This window comes from Mastigoproctus giganteus, chromosome 11, assembly GCF_048544385.1.
Source record: "Mastigoproctus giganteus isolate SK-2022 chromosome 11, ASM4854438v1, whole genome shotgun sequence".
In the NCBI taxonomy this organism is placed as follows: Eukaryota; Metazoa; Arthropoda; class Arachnida; order Uropygi; family Thelyphonidae; genus Mastigoproctus; species Mastigoproctus giganteus.
The window spans coordinates 80,055,509-80,076,636 of record NC_143585.1 but is presented as its reverse complement, the minus strand read 5'-3'; the positions used below and the strand labels follow the sequence as shown (position 1 = coordinate 80,076,636).

At 36.8% G+C, this 21,128-nt stretch overlaps 1 protein-coding gene across 1 annotated transcript in view; it reads left to right on the top strand.

Moving 5' to 3' along the window:
* The window catches only part of Tim17b (Translocase of the inner mitochondrial membrane 17b), a 103,822-nt gene that overhangs the window by 6,865 nt on the left and 75,829 nt on the right, over positions 1-21,128 (top strand). Inside the window, exon 2 of the mRNA XM_090385359.1 lies at positions 16,056-16,155. Within this exon, the coding sequence (XP_090241485.1) occupies positions 16,056-16,155 (100 nt within the window). The remainder of the gene's footprint in view (positions 1-16,055; positions 16,156-21,128) is intronic.

Genomic DNA, 21,128 nt, shown 5'->3' with positions numbered 1-21,128 from the left:
CGGCACGTGTTCGGACTGTTTTGAAAGAGAGATGGAATTACAGAAGCCAATTCAGAAGAACAGTGCCCATGGAAGTATCTGTAGAAAATGCTTGCAGCAGAAACAGTACGTCAATGAGACAGCGAGTTGAAAGACTGTTAAAGATGAGGCATTAATTAACCTAACTGCCCTCTTCTGAATGGAATCTAGAAGCCTGAGAGAGGTTTTGGGGGCACCGCCCCAGATGTGAAAACAATATTCCGTGGTAAGGCGGATTTGCAATTTGTACAAAGTGAACAGCTGTTTGGAAGAAAAGTAACACTGAGAGCAAAAGAGAAAACCAAGTTTTTTAGATGCAGAGGAAGCAATATTTGTAATGTGCTTGTGCCAAGAGAGATTAGAAGTCAGGGTAATCCCCAAAAGAGATATATCATTTTGCCTAGAAATCGGAGTGTCACCAAGGATATGCATAGGAGGAGAAGAATGCTTTTTGCGAGATATAATGACAGGACTGAGTTTTAGAAGGATTGAAATCAACTAAGTTGTCTTTGCCCCACTCGAGAATTATCTGGAGATCAGCATTTAAGGAATTGGTAGTGGATATTCGAGAAGTTGAAGCTGATTAAGGTTTCTCAAACCGGAAAGTGGAATGCAATGTGCTATCGTCGGCAAAATTATGAATAGTCAATGGAAGAAGGTCATTAATATACAAGAGGAAAAGAGTGGGGGAAAGAACTGAATATTGGGGGACACCAGCATTAGTGGAGAAGTAAGAAGACAGAGACCTATCTACCATCACCCTCAGTGAGTGATTGAGAGAAAACTGGATAACCAATCACAAAAAACAGTTGGCAAACCATAAGATGGAAGCTTGTTTAGAAGACCATTATGTCAAACACGATTGAAAGCCTTTGAGAAGTCAAGAGCAGCTGCTTGTGTTTCACCGAACTTTTCCATTGAATTTGTCCATGAATGGATAACATAAGCCAGAATATCACCAGTGGATCAACAATGATGGAATCCATACTGGGGATCATTGATCAGACGAATGGATTCTAGGTAGTGAGTTGGCGGTTAACTGATTTCTCCATTACTTTAGAAAGAGTAAAAATAATTGCAATGGGATGATAGGATGGGAGGGATTTGCCACTTTTTTATGAACTGGCTAGTATGAGCAAATTTCCAAGCAGAAGGAAAAACACCTTTAGAATAAGAAAGTGAAAAAAAGGCAGCAGATAACAGGAGTAAGTTCAGGAGCACAGGTTTTGAGAACAAATAGAGAAATTTCATCAGGACCTGGAGTTTTCTTAGCATCAAGGTAGGTCAAAATCCTGCCATCCTTTTCACGGAAGACCACAGGAGGAATTGAATATAGCGTGTTGGGAATGGTGGGAGGTGTTTTACCAAAATCATTAATACATGAGTTGGAAGAAAAATGGGATGCTAGCAGGTCAGCTTTATCCTTGGCTGAAGTGACAATAGAACCATCTGGTTTTGACAGAGTTGGGAGCAGAGATGGGTAAAAGTTGCACCCAATAACTTTGGCAAGAGACCAGAATTCTCGGCTACCAAATAGGGCAAGACTGGAGATGTGCAAATGTGACCCCAATTCACAAAGGAGGATCAAAGGCTGACACAAGTAATTATAGACCTGTTAGTTTAACTTCTGTTCCAGGAAAATTAATGGAGGCACTGGTTAAAGAAGCACTGCAGGATCATCTAGACAAGACTTCAGTTATAGCTCGGACACAGCATGGTTTTGTTAGGGGGAAGTCTTGCCTGACCAATTTGATTGGATACTATGATGCAGTCACAAAAGAACTGGATGCAGGGAATAACTTTGATATTATATACTTGGATCTTAGAAAGGCTTTTGCTACTGTTGCACATGGAAGACTGCTGCACAAATTGGAGCAGTGTGGCATTGGAGGCAAATTGCTGCTATGGATAAAGGGGTGGTTGAAGGGGAGAAGACAGAGAGTGGTAATCACTGGACATTGCTCATCGTGGACTAATGTTATTAGTGGAGTCCCTCAGGGTTCAGTGTTGGATCCATTATTTTCTGTATTTATAAATGATATTGATGATGGTATGTCAAGCTTAATGTCCAAGTTTGCAGACGATACGAATGTTGGCAGGGTTGTCAAGGACACTACTGACACTATGCTGCTGCAACAGGATCTGGAAAGGTTGAGCAGATTGGCTGAGAGGTGGCAAATGAAGTTTAACATTGACAAATGTAAAGTACTACATATGGGAAACACCAACCCCAGAGCAACGTATCAACTCTGTGGTACTACACTGACAGTGGTAGAGAATGAAAGGGACCTGGGGGTGGTTGTGCAGGCAGACATGAAGTTCTCTGAGCAGTGCAGACGGGCTGCAAGAGTAGCTCATGGTGTATTGTCAATGATATATAGGAATTTTTCTAGCATGGATAAGGAGGTGATTATTCCCTTGTATAAGGCAATGGTCAGGCCACACCTAGAGTACTGTATACAGGTCTGGAGGCCTCATTTCAAGTAGGATGTAGAGCTGCTGGAACGAGTACAGAGAAGGGCAACAAGATTAGTGAATGGAACAAAGGGGTGCTCTTACGAAGAAAGGCTTAAGTTTTGCAAATTACAGGGTCTGGAGACTAGGTACCAGCGAGGTGATCTGATAGAGGTGTATAAAGCCTTGAATGGTTTGAGCATTAGCATTAGTAGAGGCATTTGATGCAAGAAAGCAAGCTTATGCAGCATTAGCCAAAAAAAAACCACTTCCACTTCACCCCTCTGTTCGTTCGAAATACCTGTCTAGCTGAGCCTTAAACTTATTTAGGCTATCAAGTTCCACAACAAGTGATGGAAGTCTGTTCCACCAACCACCTGCTGGCTAAAGGCAAATTTCTGCAGGTCTATCCTACATTTGTCTTTCCTCAATTTGAATTTATGCCCTATTGGGTGATTATTCTGAGCAAGAGGAAGAATCCTATCAGCATTGAGCATGGGATTGAGTCCAAGGAAGCTCTCATAATTATGGCTAAGTGTTTGCTTACTTCCTTTGCTGCTTCCTTTAATATAACTGGATAGATCCCATCCACCCCAGGTGCCTTTCTTGTGTTTATCTTCAACAATTTCTCCTCCACTTTACACTCAGTTATTACAAGATTCTCTAGCTTATTGCCAGAGTTGAATACACCTCTGACATTCCCCTCGCTGAATAACTCCTCGTGTGTGAATGTCGATGCAAAATATTCATTTAGTTTGTTAGCTACCTGAGCAGGATCATCAACAGTTGACCCCTCGATATCAAGTGGACCAATCTGATTCATCCCCTTCCTTCTAGAGTTTACATAAGTAAAAACTCTTTGCTGTTTTTCTTTGCATCCCTTGCCAAAGATTTCTTGTAATCTGCCTTCGCCTGCCTAACCTTTGTAATTTGGTTACAGATCAACTTGTATCTATCATAGGCTTCTGTGTCACGTGTTAATTTGTATGTATCCCATGCATTTTTCTTCTCTGCCATATGTCTCATTAGTTCATCTGACTTCCATTTAGGCCTAAAACTTGAACAATATTTCTTAGTTGGTATGTAAAGCCTAGTAGCTTCCATGATAAGTTCAGTTGGTCCCACTGTATAGAATTTAAATACTGTCTCAGTCCATCATAGTCGCCTTTACGAAAGCAATAACCCTTCCCTTTACCCCTAATGGTAGTTACCTCTTTGAGTAAATCCCACTTCAGCACACTGTGATCACTGCCACCTAGTGGTTCATTTATCTGCAGATTCTTAATGCATGAAGAATCACTACTGATAATCAAATCAAGAGTATTACTCCCTCTAGTTGCTTCCCGAACATGTTGATGTAGAAAACAATCATCCAGTAAATCCACAAAAGCCTTGCTAGTGTGTGAGTGACCAACCCACAAATTCCAGTCAATATCTGGGAAATTAAAATCCCTCATTATAAGACTCTTTGATTTACTGGCCCACTCTATTTCCCTGTACAGTTTCTTATTATACTCATCAGAGTCATTAGGCCTATAGCACACTCCTACTCTCAATTTTGATCTCCCAATGCTTATGTCACACCAAACTGACTCGACACTGCACTGTCCAGCGATGTCGATTGGCTTCACTGCCTTCACTTCTTAACTAATAGCATAACCCCTCCTCCCTTCCTATCCTGTCTATCCTTTCTGTAGACGCTGTACTTCCCAAATTCCAGTTCTGCATTCCTTATATCTGTGTGACACCACGTCTCTGAAATCCCAACAATATCTGCCTTTGATGTTTTGAGCAATACCTCAAATTCATCAAATTTATTTACTAAACTCCTAGCATAAGTGTACACGCAAGTATACATGCACCTGTTTCTATTCTTAGCTACCCCAACACAACCCATGTGTTTACTTGTACCGCAATGACTCCCAGCAGTCTCTGAAATATCCTGCATCTTGTTTTTCAGGCATCTGCTTATTCCAATAGAAGCAGTGCAAGAATCTCTTTCACCTCTACCAGTGGCTACTGTTAATCTTTTAGTCTTTGTCTCACCCCAAGCTAGCAGTTTTCCAACCCACCTAACACTGCCTCGATAGCATCAGCAAATATTCTTGCACCCTTTCTATTTAAGTGTATCCCATCTTGTAGAAGCAGTCTCTCCTGTTAACAAGTACAGTCCAGGCTGAAAAAAATTCTTTCCCTTGAGCCTTGCACAATCTTTCCGGGGCCGAATTGATCGACAAGGCTCTCATCATATACTCCCTCCTATCGTGTCTGGGCAGAATTGCAGACACTTTCAAATTCAACCCTAATTCACGGCTTTTTTTCAACAGTGACCTGTACTTGTTAAATAATTCTGCCGGTCTCCTACTCTTGATATCATTAGTACCAACGTGTACAACTATATCACCTTTTGTGTCCTTAAAAGATGATATCCGCTCTACAACATCATCAACCTTTGCCCCTGGCAGACATACCCTGGTCCCGTTCCCCCTATCCTTTTTACAAAGCATGTTCCCTGTTTCCCTGACAATAGAGTCACCAACAACTACTAGTTCCTGTGGGACCAGTGCATTCTGCCTTGGGGGTTGCCGCTGTGTTGCGTGATGAACAAGTGCAAGCTCTGGCATTGATGTGGGCAGCTGAGAGCTTGATGGGCCCCTCAATTTATTTCCTTCGAGTGCATCCACCCTGTCCTTCAAGCTCTCATATAGGCCAATAACAACGCTGAGTTGTTGCCTGATTTCAATACACTCCTTGCATCGGGCACACACAAAGACATCTCCCATGGCAATATTCTTGCACCTCTATAACCTGAATGCTCCACAAACATCATGCAAGCAGTGCATTTTAAAAGGCTGTGATTCAGAAGGTAACTGCCCCCCCTCAGTTCTCCTCTGAGCCACAGTACTTCCATTAGCTTGAGCCTTTTGCTTTGCTGCTCTGGTCTGAGTCATGATTTCTATTAATTTCAATAAAATTTCAATTTCAGTTCAAAATTATAATCCTAAACTTGTATTGCAACACAGTTATAACGATATATATATTTTTCAGTGTCAAGTATTAATTATCTACAAGTTCCCTTTATATAACTTCCGTATCAGTTATGTATTAATTATGTTATGTTATGTTTGTAATCTAAGTCATTATATGTATTTAGTTGAAAGTACAATTTAATTGACAACGAAGTTCAACAAGTTTAATAGATTCTACCGATCAACTGACAATATTTTAACCTATACTATTCTAACGCTATCTGTGACAAAGGCGACAAGTTACAAACGGTAACGCTATCTGTGACAAAGGCGACAAGTTACAAACGGTAAATCTACGGACACTCAAGTATTAATTAACTTTCAAATCTCACTGTCTCAATTCTGAATAAACTAACGATCCTTACTAGGTCTATAAGCTACTTACAGAAAATAATTTGATGTAAAAAAATATTCAATAATGCGGCTAAATATGGCTAAAAAACTTCTCGTTCAGTGGAGTTACAACTTGTAACACGTGGATTTGATACCCTTACCGATACTTTTATGCAATTACAAGGCTGAGTAAATAATAAATACACCAGATTAATCAGAAAATCACAAAATAATGCTATACTACTAAGTTTAAATCAAAAGTTTTAGAAAAACAATAATTTCAATGCATGCTCAATGCTAATGGGATTCTTCCTCTTGCTCAGAATAATCACCTGAGAGGGCATAAATTCAAATTGAGGAAAGACAGATGTAGGATAGACGTGCAGAAATTTGCCTTTAGCCAGCGGGTGGTTGGTTAGTAGAACAGACTTCCATCCCGTGTCGTGGAAGTTGATAGCCTAAATAAGTTTAAGGCTCAGCTGGACAGGTATTTCGAACGAACAGAGGGGTGAAGTGGAAGTGTTTTTTTTTTTTTTTTTTTTTTTGTTTTGGCTGATGCTGCATAAGCTTGCTTTCTTGCATCAAATGCCTCTACTAATGCTAAAGAAGCAAGTTTTCTACTCTTGGCCTGTTCAAAATCTAGTTTGGACCGATTAATAACTGTTTTACTTGTGGGAAGCTTTGGTGTAGGCAGAAAATGAAACTGAAGAATTGGAATCAAGCCAATTACGATATTCAACATTCTTCTCTTGAACAACCTTAGCACATTTAGTGGAAAACCAAGGTTTAGATAAAGGACAAGATTTTAAAGTTGAGTGTGGGATAAAGGATTCCATTCATACAAGAATAATTTCACTGATACGATATGAGCAAACGTTGACATCAGAAGTTTTGAAACAGTAGTCCGACCAAGGAAAAGAAGAAAAGATATCTCACAGGTCATCCCATTTTGCATTCTTGTAATGCCAAACAACACGAGGTTGGGAATAGCCATGAGATAAAGGCTCCATTAGAGAAGAGACAATCACCAAGCTGTGATCTGAGGTGCCTAAAGACTCACTTAGACCGTGTACTTAGAAGGGTTGTTTGTGAGAAAGAGATCAAACGTATTGGCTATATGGTTAGGATTGTCCGGTATGCATGTAGGTAAATGAACAATCTGTGCAGTCATTAGTAATTGCAAAAGCTTCGGCATATTGACCAGTTGGGTTGGTGTGACTAAAAAACTGAAGCCAGCTGGAGTTGTGAACATTAAAATCACCAAGGAAAATTACCTCACTGTTAGGAAAGTTGGACTGGAGAAAGTCAAGTTGCAAAGAGAGGAAGTTGAAGAGCTCTGAGTGATTAGTGTATCAGCTTTAATTTTGACTTGGTGCGTTATGGCCTTAGTTGCCAATGCGCCATTAAACACTAAACCAACCAACCAAAATTCAAGTGATTAGTGGAGTTGGAAGAACAGTAGAGACAACAGATAGGCAATACTGGTAGATGACTCTCAGCAACTGGTGAAATACTGCCACTTTGCTTATTGGAGACTTGAAGTGGTGGAAACCGTGTTTAGTCTCCAGCGCCTTATATGGCATCAGCCAAAAAAATAAAATCTTTTGCTTACTTCATTGCTTATGCTTTCCAATAACTGTATCTATGTCGTTTAAATTTATTCCAACCTCTACCTGCTCAACACTGGTGTTTATCGACAGTCAATTAATCGTTGTCTAATGGTAAATTTCTGAAATTGGATTCTCATCTGTTTTACAATCACGTTTTGCCAGTTGAAATTTGTGCTCCCTTCTGTATCACTCTATACAAGTAGAAAAGATGCACCAGCACTTAGTTTTACACAACCTTTCAAAACTCTGAACATTTTGGGTTTCCACTCCAATTATCCTAATTTTCTGGCATGGCAATTTACAGAATGGGTAGTATCTCTTGATAAGAATGCCTATTCACATTCCTAACTAAGCTTGTTGTATCCCACTCTAAAAACTTCTTCTCATAAGAAGAAGCAAAATAGATGCAAATACTTTGATTCAGCAATCTGTATAGGATTGTTGAAACTTTTCTTGATATCAGGTGTACCAGTACATTATCCCTTTTTTCAAAATTCCCAGCAAATTGGGAAGTGTTCAGGGAAGTAATTTTAGAAACCATTCATCATCATCATCAGCCATTTTCAATCCACTGCAGGATGAAGGCCTCTCCAGCAACTTTCCAGTTCCTTCTGTTTTGAGCACTGGCCATCCATTTACTACTCAGAAACTCATGAATTTCATCTATCCATCTCCGCCTTTGTCTTCCAGGTTTTCTTCCAGCTCCTCTTGGGTACCATTCTGTTATTTTCTTAGTCCATCTGTCATCATATCTTCGAGCTATGTGTCCTGCCCACGACCATTTTAGTTCTTTAGTTTTGATAACAATGTCCTTTACTTGAGTTTGCTGCCTAATCCATGTGTTTCTCTTCTTATCTAACAGTCTGATTCCCAATATAATTCGTTCCATTCTTCGCTGTGTAGTTCTTAGCTTCTCTTCCATTCTTTTGGTGAGTGCCCAAGTTTCACTTCCATAAGTCATGGTGGGGAGTATACATTGGTTCATTATTTTACGTTTCAGACAAACTGGGATATTGCTCTTCAGTATGTGACTATATTTCCTGAATGCTATCCATCCAAAATTTATTCTTCTCTTGACTTCCAGCCATTTATCATTATTACAGCTAATAACTTGTCCCAGATAAGTATATGACTCCACCTTTTCAATTACTGCTCCTTCAATCATTATTTCCCTTTCCGTGGCATACTTGTTCATCATTACTTTTGTTTTAGCCATATTCATCTTTAGTCCAAAATCCTTACTAACTGTGCATAACTGATTAAGATTTTCCTCTAATTCTTTGGGATCGTGGCTTATGACCACAATGTCATCTGCAAATCGTAAATGGTTTAGGTACTCTCCGTTCACATTGACTCCTTTCTGTGACCAGTCTAATCTTCTGAAAGCTTCCTCAAGGGCAGCAGTAAACAGCTTCGGAGATATTGTGTCTCCTTGTCGAACTCCTTTCTCGATTTTAAATTTGCTACTGTCTTTGTCTAGTCTAATAAAGGATGTAGTACTCTCATATATTTTGTTCAAAATCATAATATATGGAGTATCTATGCCTTGTCTTTCCAGTGCCCGAAACATTGCCTTATGTTGTATGGAGTCAAATGCCTTTTCATAATCCACAAATGCCAGGCATAATGGTATTTTATATTCATTTGCTTTCTCCATTAGCTGTGATATTACGTGAAGGTGATCCATAGTTGAGAATCCTGTCCTAAAGCCAGCTTGCTCTTTCGGTTGATTCTCATCAAGTATTCTTTCTAATCTGTTAGTAATGACCCTTGTGAACAACTTGTAGATATGGGATAACAAGCTAATTGGTCTATAATTTCCAATTTCTGATTTATCTCCTTTCTTATGCAGCAAAACTATGATTGCATTATTCCACTGCTTAGGCATCACACCTTTTCTAATGCACTTTGTGAAGAGCCTTGCCAGTTTTTGTGTTATGTCTCTTCCTCCAAATTTTAACAACTCTACAGTAACTTCATCTTCCCCCGGGGCTTTCCGATTCTTCATTTTCTTCAATGCATGTTCTACCTCATCAGGAAGAATATCGGGTATGTCGTATGTGTTGCTACTTTGCAATCCATGTTCCCCACTGCTGGTATCATTCCCTCGCTCCTTGTATAATTCTCTATAGTAGTCTTCTGCTATTTGAATTATGCCTTCTCTGCTGTTTATAAGTACACCATCGCTATTCTTCAGTTTCAGTATCATTTGTCTTTCTGTATTACTGCTCATGGCTGCTGATTTAAATCCTTTGTTTTCCCTTAATGTTTGTTCTACTTTTCTTGTGTTAAATCTTCTTATGTCCTCTCTGAGTCTCTTTCTAATGGCTTTGCATAACTCAGTATACTCAATTTTCTCCCTGTCAGTGTGTTTCTTGCTCTTCATTTGTCGTCTTTGGTTCATCATGACAAGTGTTTCTTGACTAATTTTTTCTTCTTTGGATTTCTGTTTCCCTATAGGTTTCTTGGGCTTTATCACTTTCAGAAAGTTGTAATATTCCTCGTCGATATCTTGGTCCTGAGCAGTCTGCAGAAGCTCAAACTTGTTTTTAAGTTCCAGTACATACTGCTTTTTCTCCTCCTCTGTTATTTCAAAGACCTTTATATTATTTACTCGAGTCAGTTTTTTCCTTTCCTTTCCTACATCTATATCAAGTGTACATCTTACCATTCTGTGATCACTTCCAACATTTACCTTATTCAGGACGGTAACATCATTCACAATATATCTTCTGTTAGTGAGGATGAAGTCGATTTCATTAGTTGTTAATCCATTTGGACTCTTCCATGTCCACTTTCTGTTCACCCTTTTCTTGAAAAAAGTGTTCATTACTGACAGTCCTTGAGATTCTGCAAATTCCAAAAGTCTTTCACCTCTTTTATTTCTTTCACCAATTCCAAAATTTCCTATAGTTCCACTTTCTGCACTGTTTTGCCTTTTTCCAACCTTAGCATTGAAGTCCCCCATAATAATAGTGTAGTGGGTTTTCTGCTCATCTAGAAGACTCTCAATTTCAGTGTACATTTCTTCAACCTCTTCATCATCATGGCTCGACGTTGGTGCATAAATCATTATAATCTTTAGCTTGTACCTTTTAGAAATCTTGAATATTAGTCTTGACACCCTTTAGAAACCATTACAGACATCTAATAGCTAGAAGCTATTACAGCTTTGACAGAGCTCTTTATACCAATAAGGAGGCACTTTTCAAGGTTTACACCAAAATGAATGTCAGTTCAGATGAACTGTTGACCTTAGGGGCAGAGAAAAAAATATTGCACCCTTTTTGTCAGTAAGTCTTAGTGATTAATATCACTTTTGGTCCCTAGAGTAAAGTTATATCTAAGACTTGTAATCACCTTTGTGAAAACCAAATTCCTTCTCTTTATCCTTTACAGTAGTTATTTCACTAAATCTCATGTTAACACTATACTGTGATCACTGCTGCTTAGTGGTTCCTTCAATTGAAGGTTCTTAATACATATAGAATGTCTGCTGACAAGCAAATTCAAAACAATGTTCTGATTTGTTGGCCTGTTTGTCTGTATGGTTGTGTTATACTCATCATTTGGCCAATAACATTTGTTTTTTAATGCTTGCAACACCAAGCTGACTCACTGACAACTCTTGTGTTTTGAAGGTACTGTTTTAGAATTATGATTCCTCCCCATTCTTCCTGTCAGTGTCTGTCCATGTTAAAATTCAAAATTCTGCATCTCCTATGTCAGAGTGACATCATATTTCTTACATCAGCATTTGTTGACTTAATACTTAAAATTCAAATTTATTTACTATGCTCCTAGCACTAGTGTATAAGCTAGGACCTGTCTTAATTTTTTATTCTTGTTGTAACTTAGCTAACTAACTAGATAACATATCCTGTATAATGCATGTCCCACAACTTTCCATACTTTGAAAACTTCTTCCCTCTGCTTTCTAGGTTATCGTGCAGTTTAAAAGAAGCAGTGCATGAATTTAATTTCACCTTACTTATGGCTGCATTGAATTATTAGTCTGTGTCTCCTAAAACTAGTAGTTTTCCAAACCATCTAGCACTGCTTTGACAGAGGCAGCAAATATTCTTGCATCCTTTCTTATTCAAGTGTATCCCAAATCTATAGACAGATAAGTGCAGACTATACTGAGAATAATTCTATCCTATGATGAGGCTTGTACAATCTCTCTGTGCCCGAGTTGATTAGTAAGGCTCTTACCACGAACTCCCTCCTTTTTGTGCCTCTGCAAATTTCCTGACACCCAAACTCAGCTATAATTTGTGGCTATTTCTCAACATCATCTGATAGCTATGAAGGAAAGCCTCAAGTGGTCACCTATGCTGAATGCCATTAATATCTACATATATAACTATCACCTTTTACATCTTTATAAGATAGATGTTTTACATCATTACTAACATATCCTATTGCACCTATCATCACAAAATATTCCCCATTGCCCTGACAGTAGTCTCCAGAAATAGCTGCTTCATGCAAGAAGCAATTATTCCTGAGGACTGCTTCCTGTGATAGATATCCTGAGATATCATTGCCATCTGTTCTTGTTAAGCCTACTGTGCAATGTGGTACTTGAGGATAACCTAAAGTATCTGGCTGCAACATTGGACAACTGAGGATATATTCCTCTGATTTAAATCAGATCTCTAGCATCCCCTAATTTAATTCCAAATGAGGGCATTAATTCCCTTTTAAAGAACTCTTTTTCATCTATCATCTAATATTCTCTCTCTCTCTCTCTCTCTTTGATACAGTTATCACTTACAAATTTGGACTCAGATTCTTTCTTCCCATTCTTTCTGGGAGGGAGAAGAAAGTAAAGCTTTTAAGTAAGAAAGATTTAAAATAAAGACACTTTTCCATCTGAAGTACTTTAATTAGTATGCAAAATAGTGTTTTGTATATTGTACAGTTGGTAGTATTAGATCCAGACAATCCCAACCAACCAGGCACCTCCGTGGGCAGGAGCAGCAGTGCATAGCACACGCTTCTTGATCAGACCGGGATTCGAGCCCGTGACCACCAAATACGGAGGATGCGGAAAGGTCAGGAAATGACCACCACATATCCCCGGAGCAATATGGCCTTAGTTGCTAATGCTCCTAAAAACCAAATAACAACAACAATCCCAACCACTAATGGGTGGGTGAAATGGGATGGGTTTTTTTTTTTTTTTTGTGGTTGTTTCTGTATAACCTTGCTTTCTTGCATCATATGCCTCCGCTAAAAATAAAATTGGCTAGATTGCAGATTTCGGTATTGAAATCTTTCAAAAGGCATTGGTTTTTGAGTTCTATAAAATTATGTACAAAGAGAAGTTAACAACTTTGTGCATAATTTTATAGAACCCACCTAGTTTTAGAGAATCCTTTGTCAATCTAGTTACAAAGGGTTCTATAAAAACTAGGTTGGCAATACATGACATGAATCCAATTCTGCAATTAATGGAGTTTAAAATTAAATTCTGAATTGCCCTTAATCACAAAACATACTCTACTAGATAATAAGGAAAAGAGGTTTATGCAAATAATATAATTGTTACAGTACATTTCTTTAACTGGAATTTAAAACATGGAACTTGCTTTAATGACTTTATGGAAATAAATAATGATTAATCCTTCTATTAAGGATTTACAAACCGTGATGTTAAAAATAAATCAAATCAATGCATGTACTTACTGGAAGGAGTTCCAAAACTTCACCACGAGAGACCAAACTGTATCATGCTAAGAAACTACTTCAAGAGAAACCATCTGTATTGCTTTAAATACTCCGAAACCTGATAATACTGACTAGGGAACCAACCAGTGGTTAAAGATGATGTTATTGAAATACTCTCAGACTCACATTGAGATACTCTTAAACCCATGTAACTGCAGTACTCTCTAATCCCCAGAAGGCAGAATTAAACTTGCTTGGACTGCAATCCTGAGATCTTTCCTAGAGCTGAAATTATACACAAACCATATTATATCAAACCTGCAGTATTTAAAGTACTCCAGACATTTCTCTAAGTAAAAATCCTGTGTGATATAGTTCAATCCGCCCAGTGAGTACATGTATTGAGTTGATTTATTTTAACTTCATGGTTTGCAAAGTCATTTAAGCAAGTGCCATCTTTTAGATTCCAGTTTATTTTTAAAATGCTGTGATTTTACATGTTACATTTTAAAAGTCCAGTTAAAGAATTTTATTGTATATTGTACCTTAAAAATTATTATTTTACACAAATCTATTTACCTTCTTATCTAGTAGAGTACACATGTTTTGTGAGTAAGGATAATTCAAAATTTAATTTTAAACTTATTTAAAACTTAACTATAGAATTGGATTCATGTCTTGTCAACCTTTTAATTTCTTTGCTAACTTCTCTTTATATATAATTTTATAGAGCCCAAAAACCTAGGCCTGAAAACAGCCAATTTTATTTAATTGTTGGGATTGTTTGGGATCTAGATGCACCAATTGTCCTTTGCATACCAATAAAGTAATTAAAATACTTCACATGAAAAAGGAGTCTTATTTTAAATCTTTCTTACTTGGTAGTACTCCAGTGTAATTAAAGCCTTTATTCTTTCATTTACAGAGTATTTTTGGTAAATGAAATTTCCCTAGTTCTCCTTCCTTATGATGGAAAACTAAAGATTTATCATTTATGCCTGGATGTTGAGCTGCAAACCAAGTGAGGTAACAACCCTACTCTTTGCACACAACACATAAATGCATCTCCTGTGGCACTGCCCAGCTATAGTGAACTCTGCATGCACATCACATACTGCAAGCAGTATAGAATGATTCATATGAGAAAAATTGCAATTGGAAATTTAATATGAATGAAGGCTGTCATTATAACTGCTGTGAGCTGTATTAATATCTACATATATAACTATCACCTTCTGCACCCAATTAATATAAATAATAATCTGCATGTAAAAGTCCTAAAATCTTAATTTAGGCAGTTCCCGCTTACAAGTTTTTTTTTTTTTTTTTTTTTTCAAGTATCAAAAAAATTTAAAATACGAACATTAATTGCAAATAAATAAATGTCAAGCATTCATAAATACAGCATTTCAAGCCACACGCGTAACTATACAACACTACAGTAGTATTGTAGTGTTGTATAGGCAGATGAGGCATCTCACTAACTCACAAAACATAAAGCAGTTACCATGCAGACGTTACGAAGAGTGGTTGCATTGCTCTACATTTTCGCTGCCTTGTCTTATTTCAAATTTATCCCGCTTATTAATACTGTACAGTATGCCAAAATGAAGTAATGCTACGGAGAGGTTGGGCGTGCTAAATTCTGATGGGATTCTTCCGCTTGCTCAGATTATGAACCTGAGGGGACACAGATTCAGATTGAGGAAAGACAGTTGTAGAATGGATGTGCGAAATGCAAAATTTGTCTTTAGCCAGCAGGTGATTGATTGCTGGAGCAAGCTTCGATCTGTCATTGTGGAAGTTGATTTCAAGGAGGAACTGGACAAACTTTTAGAGGGAATGGATGTGTGAAATTGGTTGGGTTTTTTTTTTTTTTTTTTGGCTGATGCTACATAAGCTTATATGCTTGCTTTCTTGCATCACATGCCTCCGTTACTATTACTGCTATAAATTATTTAAATCACTTCTGAGAACAATGCAGGAGCAGTAGATGAATGAAATGTTTTTGTATGGTGAAATTTGTGTCACTTGGTCATCTGTTTCAGTTTCAGTTACAACTCCACCATCCTGTGTACAACTGGAAAAAAAGTGAAAAACCTAGCTGTTTGTTCATTATCAGATGCTCTTCCATCAACCTCATCTGCACCTAGTGTCACTTATGTGGAAAATATTGAACTCTGATGGAGATATTGACGAATAAAAGTTGAATACATGTACTGTACAGTGTATGTATGGTACATATATTATGTTAGTACTAATCTTCTTTATTTCTATTTTGTAACTCTTTGTTTTTAATTAAAATTAACAAGTATGATATCTTGTTTTTTCTTATTCTTTTTTATTTTATTTTACGTTACGTATCATATACGATAAACCATAATGCATACATACATTATAATAAAATGTATGTATGCATTATGGTTTATCCATTTGGTTTAGACCATTTGATGTTTAGTACATGGTTTTAATGCTTTAAAATGGCTGCTAATTTATATGATATGTATCGTAAAAGCTCAGGAATGCAAGATACACATACCGACCAAAACGTATAACGAACAAAGTCTTGGGACAGAACTCGTTCGTAAACCGAGAGTTGCCTATATTTGTTTTGGATGTTTAGACAATATTTGTGGTGTGGTATCCAAATAATTTTGGTCATAGTGTATTTTTGAAAACCTTTTTGAATGTACCTTGTATATAACTTACTTTTATTGTCTCTCTCATCACTATGACACAAAATCGTGAAATGTCATCGTTTGTATCCAGTTGAAAATAGTAATGAATATTGTATTTTAAATGCAAAAAAAATTTTTTAAATCTGGAAACAGTTTTGTGTTTGTTTTGCTTATGAGATAACAACAGTAAGATTTATCCATATACTGTGAATGTACATTTAAAGGTTAAAAAAAAATTATTTTTTTAATTGCTTTAGTCCCTGGCGCATCGTAGATGACTGTGGTGGAGCATTCACCATGGGCGCCATTGGTGGAGCCGTGTTTCAGAGTATCAGAGGTTTCAGAAATGCACCTTCAGTAAGTAAACCTTCAGTGATAATTACATTTAGCTTCAAAGATATTTCTAAACACTATTTATATTTATTTTTATTTGTGGTGAGGAGAAAGACTTCTCCAGTGGCATGCTTTCCCTTGAATTCCAGGGTGGTGATGTTGCTTGTATTTATTTTAGTGCAGTTAGCAGAAGGCAATAATTCTGCCATATTTTGCTGTTTAGTAGTTCATCTGTATCCAAAGGATAGGAGAGGGCAGATAATTGGTATTAATCTGTCCAGTTTCTGCAGCAGTTAGTACTTATTCGTCAATTTTTATTGTCTGAAGGGTTGCATGGATTGTAGAACTGCTGATGAAGCATATTATGTTCATTTGGCTGAAATTTATCGTGTTAATTTTTTATGGGTGTTAATTTGCTGCCTAATTTGGTAAAATAAAGACAGCTTCTTTAATCGTTATATTTAGTCTTTGTCACAAAAGAACAGGTGTGCTTTGTTCCAGGTTAACCTGACAGTCATAATGCACACTTTTGTGTCATGACTTACAGCATTGCCTCTCACAGGTCCCAAAATTTATACCTTAACACAGTGGTTTTCAACTGGGGTGCCATGTAATTTGGATTTAAGTTACTTAAACATAAATTTTTTTGGAAATTTATATATTTATTTCATTACGAAAAGGTGTATGGTATCCATTGTATCATATCTTTTTAATTTTGTGATCTATAATTGATGTTTATTTAGTACCTCTGTATAAAGAATAAAACTATTATATAAGTATATATAATTTGTATTATGAATTGTAATTTTGCTTATAATTATATTATTATAATAACTATCATATAACTTTTTTTTTTAATATTACACACACACAGAATTGGATTATTAAAAGGTTGAAAACCACTGTGTTAGGTATTTCTTTTGGCCTATGGGGAGCCATGAAAAAATTACTGGGACACTAAGGTGCTGTGAACCAAGAAAGTTTGGGAAGCTCTGCCTTAACATTTGCACAACTATTTATGATTTGTGCTTATATTATATGAATGCTTGATCTTTTAGCAGTAGATTGTAATACTTAAGTTTTTTATTTTTTTAATAATAATTTTAAAATTTTTAAATGCTCTACTTTTTTGGCCTCTTCGGTTTTAATGACATAAAATTTTTAATTTTTATTAATTATGCTTAAAATTTTAAAAAATGTGATGTTACTGTAAAAAATAAAGCATGAAACTATTAATCACAACAAAGTTCAAATCTCTGTAAACATTTATTGCATGAAACATTAGCATTATACTTTCACCATAAAGTAAAGTCATATGTGAACTAATGTTCTCCTATTTGAATAACAAAATACTAAATATAATAAATAATGAATGTAAATAAATGAGTATATGTAATATTGCATGAAAATTCTGCATGGCTCAGGCAGAAATTTAGGCATTTAAGCCACAAAACATTTAATGTTTGTTTATTTGGTTTTTAGGAGCATTAGCAACTAAGGCCATATTGCTCCGGGGATATGCGGTGGTCATTCCCTGACCTTTCCACATCCTCCGTATTTGGTGGTCACGGGCTCGAACCCCGGTCTAATCAAGAAGCGTGTGCTACGCACTGCTACTCCTGCCCACCTGGCTACGGAGGCGCCCACAAAACATTTAATGTAATAATTCAAACATAAAAGCAAAAATATGTAACTTACCATTTTTAGTTAAAGTGGTGTTCTGCTTATCTATCTCTATCTGCCCAGCCACAATGAATTTATACAAGTTACAACATGTATCCTCACAGGGTATTTCAATTTCTAGAAAGTGAACAGCAATGAAAATTAATACATAGAGCAGGTCACATGCGAGTAGACTCTATTTTGAAGCTACTAAAAGTAGCAATGGAAAATCCCCAACCAGTGACTCACCCTGATTAAGTAAATTTCCTAAGGTGCTGTCAGGATGCACAGTGTAGCTGCTAGGTTAAAGTGAAGCCCCCTCTCCAATACATTTCAAAACCTCACTTTGTGTACATCCATATTTGGAATATAGATTTGCAGTTTGCATCTTTTAAGCTGTTAGCACTCCTTACCATTCTGGTTGTCTTTCATTTATCTCTCTCACTCTCTCTCCTTTTTTATAGATGCAATCTCCACCATCCTGTGTAGAGACTGATGTTCTACCTACTTGCAAAAGTTCCATATAGGGTGTTCCTTTTGAACATCCCTGATTGCAAAAGAAAACCCAATGCACTCGGAAATGTTAATAACTTTTATTGGGAAAGAATACTCAAACAGTTTATAATTAAAAAAAAAAAAAAAAGTCAGCAGACTTCTATATATGCTCCTTTGGTGCAAAGAAGAATGTCCAAACAGTACTTGATTTCAGACTAGTTTCGCTCCAACATATCTGCATTGATGATGGCAGTTGCTTGCACAATGTGTGTACATAAGTTGGCAATGTTTAGATACCTTGGTGGAATAAACCATGTCTTTCACATAGCCCCAGAAGAATAAATCTAAAGGAGTTATGTCAGGTGAATGAGAGGACCATGATATCAGTCCATCATGTGCAATCCTGTGCTCTAGGAATGTGTCATTCAGAGCAGTGTGCACCTGCAAACTCCAATGAGGCAATGCTCCATCTTGCCAAAAGCTTACATTGGGCTGTAGGTATTACAATCTGAGGAAATCATTATTGTTCCAGCATGTCTAGGTATGCAATTTCTGTAACAGTATCTTCCAAGAAGATCAGCCTGATAATCATATTCTTCATAAGACCACACATTCACTTTTTGGCTGTCTCATATGTGTTCTCTTGGAAACAGTGCTGGTTTTCAGAACCCCACATTTGAACATTGTATCAGTCAAGTTTTCCCGAAATGTGAAAAGTTGCCTCGTCGGAAAACATAACATGACCCCAGAAATCTTGGGTTTGGTCAATGTGATCAAGAATATCAGTAGTGAAGTTTTGTCACTGTGGTGTGTTACTCATCTTGCTTTCTTGAACCATTTTCAATTTATAGGTATACAAATGCAGTCATTTGCTATGTACAACCCTATGCAGAGCTTCATGGGACATGTTGCCGACTGGGCTAGCCAGGTGGGTAAAGTGCCTGCCTGGCAACCCAAAGGTCACGGTTTCAAATCCCACCTCGGACTTGGATCAGAGTAAAATGCAAAAACTTGGGGAGGTGCATTATGGCCACAGAAGTCGATGCACCAGCAACTAACAAAGGAAAAAAAAAAAGGGACATGTTCAATTTCCTTGATATATGCCTGATTGATTTCTGCGGGCTCCATCAAGGGTAGCACATACCTCTTTGAGTCTCTTCTGAAACACTTTAATGACCTCCGTCTTGCTTCTGCATGCTGTTGGTGTTTAAAAATGTCCTGTACCATCTCTGTTTAGACTTTGGGTCAGATTCACCTTTGTTGAACACACATCCAAATTGCTCTTGAACTGTAATAACAGATTTACTCTCTGAAAACCACACACTGTTTGCACCTTCTCTTGCACCAACACCATTTTTACACAAAAATTGCAGCCTCAGTCGTGGCACATATCAAAATTTCAACAGTAAAACTTGATGATATCCCCCTCTGCTGGCACCCACTATGTTGCCGTATGTGCAACACGTGAATTTTAACCAACTTTTAAAATCAAGGACATTGTAAATCTTAGGCAGGGCACCATTTACCTTTCTAGTTGCCATTCTGCTGCATGACGAATTACTTATTTGCTTGTATTATGACCTTCCACTAAGCCTTTTTGTCTTCAATCATTTCTAACTCAGAGGGTTGCATACAGGATCACAAAGATCCCACACAAATTTCAGGATGTCATGTGCTTTGTCTCTTCCATCCACTCAGCTGAAACGCCTAATATTTCTTGAAAGGTGTTTTCTTTGATTTCTCCATGTAAAATTCCATAAATCTCTATTAATTATTAGGCAGACAGGAAGAATTCAGCTTCAAGTATGAAATATTACTAAGCCTTTTTAGTTTATTTTTGATGTCAAGAAGGTGGGTGTTACTCTTGCTATGGTTCACTTTGGAAAGGAGCTACCTGATCTGCTGGATTTTCCCAGTGTGAGATATGGGGGTGAGCTAGCAGGTGGTACTTGTGCTGATTTTCTAAGCTAAGGCAGATGGATGTTCCCACTTATGTTTACATTGAGAATAGAAAAGAAATAGATCATAATTGTTTCTTTTTGTGAAAAAAAGAGCTTGCTCCTCACATTAAATTCTTTTCTTTGCAGTGAATTTTATAAGAAAATTAGTTTATATTCTTTCTGCATTGTATCAACTAACAAAATTTCAAAGAAATTCATCTGTTAACAGCCACATCATAAATTACAAAAATTGGTATCATGAAAAAAACACTGTGGATTAAAAAAGAACTAAAAAAAAAACATCTAAAAATGGTTAACATCCCAACCACCCATGTAAGTAGCAAATTTGTCAAAAATGTCCAATTTGTTTGCACACTCTTCACAATGTTTTTTTTTTTTTTTTTTTTTTTAATTGAAAATTATTATACATTCTTTCTTCAGTGTATATTGCAGGTTACAAAAAGTGGTATCAAATAAAATAACACCACATTTATGCAGAAGAAAGAATGAAGTTTGCACTCTGCACAGAGAATGGTTTTTTGAAAACCATATTACTATAGAACTTTTGATGGATTTGATTTTGTAAAAAAAAACAAGAAAAAATTCTGTTGGCAGCCACATTATAAACTTCCAAAGACTACCGTCAAATTAAAACCATTGACCACTTTCATTTGTTTGCCAAACAAAAAGAAAAGAACTGCGAACTCCCCATGATGAATTTTTTTAAAATTATATATTCTTTCTTCATTGCACTTACTAAAAAGCTTCCAAGGAAAGTTATCTATTAGCAGCTGTTATTATAAATTGCAAAAAGTGTTGTCACATAGAAAACAGCACATTGCACTGGATAATTAAAAAAAAGTTTGCATTATTCATAGATTTGGTTTTTTGTTTTTATAA